At 35.8% G+C, this 9,453-nt stretch overlaps 1 protein-coding gene across 1 annotated transcript; it reads left to right on the top strand.

Annotated features, from left to right (window-relative positions):
• The first annotated feature begins 1,597 nt into the window (after positions 1-1,597).
• LOC140859877 (U-box domain-containing protein 33-like) lies at positions 1,598-9,025 on the top strand. The gene is made up of 9 exons (XM_073262485.1): positions 1,598-2,300; positions 2,752-2,873; positions 3,127-3,248; positions 4,320-4,424; positions 4,633-5,104; positions 5,238-5,375; positions 5,862-6,392; positions 7,570-8,328; positions 8,609-9,025. The coding sequence occupies exons 1-9, from the start codon at positions 2,003-2,005 to the stop codon at positions 8,789-8,791; spliced, it is 2,730 nt and encodes a 909-aa protein (XP_073118586.1). The 5' UTR covers positions 1,598-2,002; the 3' UTR covers positions 8,792-9,025.
• Positions 9,026-9,453: the final 428 nt, after the last annotated feature.

Below are 9,453 nucleotides of genomic sequence, written 5' to 3'. Positions count from 1 at the left end.
ACCTTATTAATTTTAAAATAAATTAGTTCTTAAATTTTGTATGAGTGGGAGTTGAATTATAAGCTTTCATCGAATAAAAAGATATTCGGTCGCCAGCATTTCCTGATATATATATTTTTAACAATTTTCATTTCGTAAATGTTTACGGGATTCGGGGATTTAATAAGGAGAAAATAATCATGATGGTTCTGTAAGCTTCTTTATTTTGTAATTTGGTCATGCAATTATATTTTAGTTTTTTTTTAAATATTTTTTTCATGGACGACTGAGTGCTTATATGACACAAAAAATACTGATTTAACACCGAACAATGTTGACATATCCAGTGTCAGTGTCATGTTAGCAACATCATTTAACGTACAATGACCAATGCATTTATGACAACCAGTTAGGCAATTACCATTTATTTATGCAGAGCATTTAATTATTTAATGTTATAGGTATATATAGAGTTTGACTATTAATTGATTTTTACTTGATTTCAGATCATGCTATTTTTTTGAAGTATAAATTATTTTTGTACAAAATAAGCTTTGATAGAAAAGTAGTTCAACTAAAAACCTAAGGGTGTATTTGGATATAGTAATTTGCACTACAGTGCATTATGTTATCTTAATATTCAATTTGACATTTTATCAATAATTTATGTATTAAAATAATTTTATAAAATGCTGCATGTACACGGAGTGTACATGTTAGGTTACACATTCGATTTGAGATTACAAAATTATTCGTTCACTTTATTTGGAGAATAAATCTTTCAAAAATGCATGTAGAATAATTATGTATTTTCAAGTGCAATGTGTAATCCAACGTATAGCACTCCGTGTACATGTAACTTAACCCAATAATTTTTACTCATTATTAAAATAACCAAAATTGTATCTTCTACTCAAACTCTATAAAATCGATATACATATATTGCCTTTTGATGATTATTTATTTACAAAAACGACTTGTAGAAAGGCTTTTGCATTTTTTTCACTTTACCATTTATTTGTTTTTCTTTTTCTTTTTTTCTTTGGTTTTTTTAATTAAAAAAAATAGACTAATGCAAGGTACCAAATATCACTACATATTGTGTTTGGTTCGAGAAGCTGAGAGGATAAAAATATTTTTTGTTTAAAATTTTTTAAAAAACTTTTTTTAAATTTGTTGTGTTTGGTTACAAAAGTCATTCTTTTTTTAAAAAAACTTAAAAAATACTTTCTTAAAAGGTACAAGTTTAGTTTTTTTTTTTGGGTTTTTTATTCTAAATATTTAAAACTTTAAATAAAAACATATTTTAAACTGTTATCCAAACCCAAAATCGCTTCTGTATTTTTAAATAAAAATACTTAAAAAATCCAAACTTTTTTAAATTTTTTGGGTAATGCTACATATACACGGAGATTTATACGTTGGGTTACATATGATATTTAAAATTGCATGATTATCCCTCAACTTTATTTGGAAAAAATCTTTCAGAAATGCTTGTTGGATAATCATGTAATTTTAAGTATCACGTCGAACCCAATATATATGTAATACTACATATAAATGTAGCATTACCCAATTTTTTTTAAGCTTTTAGCTTGTGTCCCCAAACAGGCGGATATCGTATGCACTATGCATTGGTGGGGAAGATAGAAAACAGGAAGAGTCTGAGAAGCTTCTTGCTTGGTTAGTACGGTACGAGAACACTCATTGCCCGTAGGGAGATATATATGCCTTGTTTGACTTCAAATTCATGAACTGCATACGAAAATCATCCGACACTCCAACAATTTCTGCTGCAATTTCCCAACAAATCTTCCCTTTTCATTGATTTGGTCATCGTAAAGCTCTCTGTCCATAAATAATAGTCGCCGTATAACGCTATGTACCACAAGACAAGCAATCCCTTTTGCAGAAACAGCCACCCAGTACCTACCAAGATTTAATTTTTCTCGGAATACCCTTTTTTGGAACGCCGCTATTGGGTAGAAAATCAGCTGAAGTTTGATGTTAAAGGGTTCTTGAGATGGCTCTGGTGGAAATTCCACTGCCCACTAGCAGATTAAGTTGCTCGGAGATGGATATTACGCGGATGAGTTTGGAGAGTGTGGGCAGGATGAGTGGCCGTGGCGGCGGTAGTGAAATCGCAGAGGTGGAGGCCGTAACGTCCCCGTCCGCGGCGGCGGAGGAAGAAGTTTTGTTTGTGGCTCTGGGAAAAGATGTGAAGGAGGGTGGCACAGTTTTGACGTATGCAGTGGATAATTGTAAAGGGATGAAAATCTGTATACTTCATGTTCATCAACCTGCTCAGAAAATACCCATGAGTTAGTCCTGTGATTTTCGCTTATCATAAGTGAATTACTTATTGGCTTTAGTATATCTTTTATGTTGTTTTCGTCTTTGTTCATGGGATTTTGTTTTAGTTTCATCTTGTGTGTGATTATTGATTATTTGTGTGAGAATTACCGATTATTGACTGGCTTGAATCTTGATTATTGTTTCTTTGTGTGAAATTATGAATGATGGAGTCGTTCTGGATTAAGATTAACCAATATATTGTGGTTGTGTGTGTGTGTGTATCCAGGAAACTAGGAACATTTTTCAAAATTGCATATGAAGTTTGATTATTATTTTTTTAATTTTGTATGCAGCCGTCCCTTCGATACACCCCGGTCTACGGTTATCATATCAATCGTGACTTTCTAGAGAAATCTTGTCGTAATATGTTTTGTGTTAATTTCTGTAATTTTAAGTATGTCGCTTCTTGGTTTACAGTGGGTACGACAATGCCAATAAGGCTTCTGGAAGAAGAACAAGTGAAAGCATATCATGACGATGAGAGACAACAGCTGCAGAAGACATTGGACAAGTATATTCGTGCTTGTGAGAGAGCAGGGGTACTGACCTTTTTTGAAATATTTCCAGACAATTTCATTCTATTCTCCAGTTATTATGTTACTCCGTCATAGTAATATCACACTCGCAGTATGAACATATAACAGCCAAGGAAGATTCATTATAGACCTTTTTTAATCCTTTTTTACATAAAAATCCAAACTTTGGTGCTGTCTTTGTTATAGTTTAATCCTCCCAGCCCCAATAACTCGACTTTCGTTCCTTTTGAAATAATTCCTGTGGTTTCTTATTCAGGTACGAGCTGAGAAACTATGTATAGAGATGGAGTCTCCTGAGAAGGGTATTGTGCAGCTCATACATGATCATGGTATTAAGTGGCTAGTCATGGGAGCTGCAGCAAATAAATCTTATTCTAGGTACAATGTCATAATATTGTGATTTCTTAGTGCCAATAACAAAAAAATAACTTTTCTAATTTATGTATACTTTGTAAGTGTTGTATTATTACTTACAATACATATTCTGGTGAATAAGGCTGTAGCTTCCCACACCATTGCGGAAGGGAGTTGTTACCTGTTCGTAAGTGGTCTAGACGAATTTCCCTAGTAACTTAACTAATTTTTCAATATGCTTGAATGTGGAGTAAATGCTAGTTGAGTTGCTGTAGAGTCTTGCTTGTGGCTGAGATTGTGACGAAAAGGTATTAAGTTTTGACCGAAGGGACATTTAGTGCGGTTGTGTCAGCTAGATGTTTACTAAGGGTGGTTTGGTTTGTAAATAGAGTAGAACATATTGGTGGAGTACTTGGCAGCCCGCGCCCAAAAACTACCATGCAAGACCAGTTTAATAAAACATAAAGAAAATTGTGACATCTTAAGCACTTTACTTTAACATAATGGTGGCATGGAAACCACTTTTTCTAAAACACCAACCTCATGAAATACGCCTCATTTTTTTTTTTATAAGAAATGATAAATATGCCTCGGTTATAGTTTTGTACTTAAATGCAAGGCACGGAAAACCTGATGAAGGATGATTAGCATAGCATATGTTACACTCACCGTTGATCATGGGGGAGAGTTTTAACTGGTTAATGATTGGGTTCAAAGTCTATGTTCTCTGCTTGCTTACCTTCTAGTGCGACTCATGAGTGCTACTGATTAATTGGATTGGGCCTCAGAAGAATAGCTTTACGATTTCTGAAAACTGGTATTTTCATTGAAAAAAAGAAACTGCAGTTCAGCAAACTCTCTTTATTGGTAACTGTTGAACACTTGTGTTTTCTGATAATTATCAGTATACTCTCTGTATCTGTAGAGTTTCTTGATATGCTCCAACTTGTTAGCCCCTGTAGACATTAAAAGTTGATGGAAGACAATGTAGCCCTATGTGGCTTTGTGTTTCTCTGCACACTAAGATATACTCGCTTGTTCCTTCTATACCTACTCTGTCAACAAGGCTGTTAACCGTTTTGTTGAACCGTGCAGCAAAATGAAGAAACTTAGATCCAGTAAAGCAATCCACGTGAGCCGAGAAGCACCTCCTTTCTGTCACATTTGGTTTGTATGCAAAGGAAACCTTATATATACCAGGTACGCCATACACAATAGCTCATACGCTCTGCTCTGTCTGATTTCTGTTTGACAGTATATAGAAGTGAATGATATCTGAATCCGAATCCGAATCCGACCCCAAACTTCATTGTGAATGGCAGCACCTTGGTTCAATGTTTAATTTCTATATGATAAGGGTTATCACCGTCATCTTTGATGAATTATTCTGTGATTTAAATTCATACAGAGAAAGTAAATTAGGGGGTGTTAATGAAGAGGAATATTCTCCACCTTTTCAAGCAAGTCCCAGTATGGAGGCCACACCAGCCTTAAGATCACTCTCAGTTATAGAAGGGAAAAAGGGCCGGGGAAATTCATGGGGTTCGTTACTGGACTATCGTAGTCGTAGGTACAAGTCTGCCAATCATCGGAAGCAACTATCTGCACTGTCCTCTGGCTCTGGAGGTGCATCACCATGTAGCAATCCAGAAGGGACCATTGATTGGGATAGTGTCTCGAGGAGTAGTCCTCCAGTAGAGTCACGTGTTTCAACGTCATCCAGTGAAATAATTGAGGATTCGTCCTTAGTTTCATTTCCAAATAGGGAGGCCAGTGTACTTGGTTCTGAGTTACCTATGTTTGAGCAAACTAACAGAGATTTTCGTCACTCTGCAGCAACCAATTCCAATGCAAAAACAAGTACATCACCTCCACTGAAAGTGAGTTTTTTGTCATATATATATATATAGTAACTCATAATTCATCAGGAAAATATGATCAAGCCATGTTTTTTTTTACAGTACTTTTAAGGCTGTATTTGTATATAACTCATTAGTTGATAAACTTAATCAGGAAGAGAATATGAACGATGAACTTCATTCCAAGCTTGAGCAATTTTTAGCTGAAGCAGACAATTCTCAGAGAGAAGTGTCTGAGGAATCAATTCGACGGAAGAAAGCTGAAAAGGACGTCATTGATGCTATTCACAGAGTAACATTTCCACCCCTTTTCCTTTGTTTCTGTCCATTTCTTTTTTAACTATAAGGAATTGAACCATCATACAGAAATATGCATCAATATTTCTTTATATTCTCTCTTTGTAAAGATGTTGCTTATAGTTGGTATACATTTGGTCACTTAATGTACTTGATTTCTCTATCCTATTGCATTTAGATAAGCAGATTGCTGAAATAGTAGCTTATTTACTATAAGATTATCTCAATCTTTTCCTTCTGAATCAAAAATATTTTTCCGTAATCTAAGGTGGATATACTAAATCCCCCACTAGCCCTATGTCAACTACACTTTTTCAAAATTCGGAGTGTACCTTTGTCTTTTAGATTTTGAATGGTCAAACTCCGATTCCAAATATTTATCATCCCTTTTGCAGTAGTTTTCTACCAAGTGTTATAATTCCAACATTTGACCATTAGTTACATGACTACATACCTAATGCTACTGTTATTCAAATTATAGGCCAAGGTTTCTGAAGCCATGTATACCGAGGAGCTAAGACGGAGGAGAGAGATTGAAGAAAATTTAGCTCGAGGTAGGTTAGAAATTGAAATCATAAAACGCCAACTTGGTGAAGTCTCAGAAGAGCTCAGATTCGCCCAAGAGCAGCAAACCTCCCTGGAGCATCAAATTGCAGTTTCTGACAAGACAGTTGAGGAGTTGGAAGGAAAAATGTTCTCTGCTGTTGGCCTATTGCAAAAATACAAGATGGAAAGAGATGACTTGCAAGTCAAGTTAGATCATGCTCTGAGTGTAGCTGAGGAGCTTAGGAAAAACCAATCTGAGGAGGCGTCGAGCTCATCTGTATCCCAGTTCTTCTCTGAATTTTCATTTTCAGAAATTGAGGAGGCAACGAACTACTTCAACCAAGCGATGAAGATTGGTGAAGGAGGTTACGGATGTATTTATAAAGGGAAGCTTCGGAACACTGATGTTGCAATAAAGATGCTGCATCCGGATAGCATGCAAGGTCCTCTTGAATTTCAACAGGAGGTAAGTCGCTGGGTCAAGAGTCTCACTCACCACCAGTCAAATTCTATGTTTTGGATTGAAGCACTTATTATTATTACTATTATTATTTTCTAAAATCTTTGTTTAATTGGGATTTTTGTGTTTTTTTTATTTAAGAAAAAAAGGCAGCATCTAGAATTGGTTCTTTTATTATCTGGCGTGTGTAATATCACACCTTTAGGTTTGTGAGTTTCTTGACCTGAGGGTTGCCTGAGTAGTTGGGCCAAAATTTTAGCTCGTTTAAACTACTACCAAAAATAGAAGATCTGAATGTAAAATGTGGTTCTTAAGCGCAACTTGTATTCTGCTAAAATTTTCTTTTCATATTTGATATGAGAAAGGGGCGTTCCTTGTATAACACCAAATACCATATCCCATTTTGGATTTTGATAAAAGGTTTAGACCGCTCTATATGATAAAGCCCTGAAACATTTCATAGGATCCGGTTGACTCCCTTTGAAAAAATATTGGCTATGTTGGTATCGTGGGGTAGACCTGGCCAAGGGCCGGGTCTAAACGGGCCAGTTAACCGGGTCAACGGTTTGACCCGGAACGGTGACCGGACCGGCCATTACGCAGTCCGGTGACGGTTTACGGGTGCCAAACCCGTCGACCCTCCGGGTCAGTCTCTTTTTTAAAAAAAAAATATTAAAATATATTGAATATATAATGAAATGCAAGTGAATGATTGAATATAATGAAATGAAATAATTTTTTTTTATATAAAATGTTAAAAGTTGAATTGTTATATATTTTTTATTGAATAAATGTAATATCTTTTTTATTGAGGTAATGAAATATTTGATAGATTTTTATAAATTCAATTGTGCAAAACCTTATTTTTTATTCTTTAAATATTTATTTAAAAATAATTTTTTTTAAAAAAATACAAGGGTCGGATCAGACCCTGACCGGAACCGCCAGTTCCATGAACCGGACCTGGCGGTTCCGGCCCGTGGCCAGGTCTATCGTTGGGTAACCTCTGTTTGAATGTGTTTTATACACAAAAAAGGACAACAATGTTTTCCAGCGATGAATTTTTGGAACCTTCTTGTTGGCATTTTACTCTTTAAATTTTAGTACCCATGTCTTGCCATGCAAAAGCTACAATCTTCACGCCCATTAAGTTTTACATATTAGTTCTCATAATCTTACATAGGTAAATATCTTGAGCAAGTTGAGGCATCCAAATATTGTCACTTTGATAGGAGCCTGCCCAGAAACTTGGGCTCTCATTTATGAGTATCTTCCAAATGGTAGCCTCGAAGATCGTCTCAACTGCAAGAACAATACACCACCATTGACATGGCAAACTAGAATCCGTATTGCCGCCGAGTTATGCTCTGCTCTCATCTTTTTACATTCTTGCCGCCCCCGAGGAGTCATCCATGGTGATCTGAAACCCGCTAATATTTTACTTGATGCCAACTTTGTCTGCAAACTTGGCGATTTTGGAATTTGTCGTATCCTCCCACGAGAGGAATTTTCTGGCAGCAACACACTATTTTGCAGGACTGATCCAAAGGGAACTTTCGTGTACATGGACCCTGAGTTTCTTGCAACAGGAGAGATCACTTCAAAGTCGGATGTGTATTCATTTGGTATCATTTTATTACGGCTGTTAACTGGAAGACCAGGACTAGGAATAGTCAAAGAAGTTCAGTATGCATTAGATCAGGAGAATTTGAATGATTTGCTGGATTCAACAGCTGGGGATTGGCCATTTGTGCAGGCAAAACAGTTGGCTCACCTGGCTATAAGTTGTGCTGACATGAACCGCAAGGGTCGACCTGATCTTTATACTGAGGTGTGGAGGGTTCTTGAGCCAATGCGAGTATCTAAAGGTGCTTCATCTTTTCGTGTTGGTTCCGAAGAATATAGCCAAATTCCATCCTATTTCGTTTGCCCCATCTTTCAGGTTGGTATTATTTTTAGTTTTCTAATGTTCCTCCATTATTGCCTATGAACTCTTGAATAATAGGGTAACAATCCCATAGAATTGTTGAATTTAGTAGCACCAACTAGAAAAGCTCGAGCTCATGGAAATAGATCTCTATTGATAAGATGTATAACACGCCTCTTCAAGCCATTTCAGTCTGCCTCCCGTAGCGAGTAAATGACCTCTTTATGCTAGTAAAGTATATTATAAGCCAAATGTATGTTGGTTTCTATGACATTAGATGCATTGGTATTTGCAGGATATCATGCAGGATCCGGTGGTTGCAGCTGATGGTTTCACTTACGAGGCGGAAGCACTCAAAGGTTGGCTGGAGAGTGGCCACGATACGTCCCCTATGACAAACCTCAAGCTCCCGCACAACGACGTCGTGCCTAACCATGCTCTCCGCTCAGCAATACAAGAGTGGCTGCACCAACATTGAAGCACTGTAAAGATTTTTTTTGATTGATTTATTTTTTTTGTGCATGAAATGACTGCCGTTTCGGTATAAGTTTATTTGAACGACAAGAAAGATGTTGAAAATTTATAAATCATTCACAGAAAACAGCAGACATAATGTAGAGTGTCATAGCGCCTTGGCATTCAGATATAAGAAATGTAATATACATAAATCTTTATCATATTATTTGTTAATAAACATATATATGTTATTCAACATCCTTGGTATTTTCAAACATTTGAATTTCAATTTTACATATAAATAATGTTTTTTTTAGGAAATAGATTTATTGAGTTAGGCATCTTGCTTTTTCAGCCTTTAATGGAACAGAGACTCTTCCATATGGAGTGGATGCCATCCTTTTGATTATTGAGTTCTGACGTACAAAATAGATGCTAAGTTCAATTCATGATTATATACATATACTTTTCCCCTTGTATATAATTAATTACGTTCGTATATTATTAATTGTATATTATTAATTTAAGATTTGGTATTTTGTGAAACGATCTCATACGTTAGACGGGTCAAACACACTCATGTTTACAATAAAGAGTTATAGTTTTGGAAAAAAGTGATACAATATGGGTGACTTAATTAGAATATTCGTCTCATAAAATTTATCTATGAAACTGTCTCACAAG

This window comes from Henckelia pumila, chromosome 4 (assembly GCF_033568475.1).
Source record: "Henckelia pumila isolate YLH828 chromosome 4, ASM3356847v2, whole genome shotgun sequence".
NCBI classification, from domain to species: domain Eukaryota; kingdom Viridiplantae; phylum Streptophyta; class Magnoliopsida; order Lamiales; family Gesneriaceae; genus Henckelia; species Henckelia pumila.
Note: the sequence above shows the minus strand (reverse complement) of the source record. Positions and strands in the feature narration are given on the sequence as shown.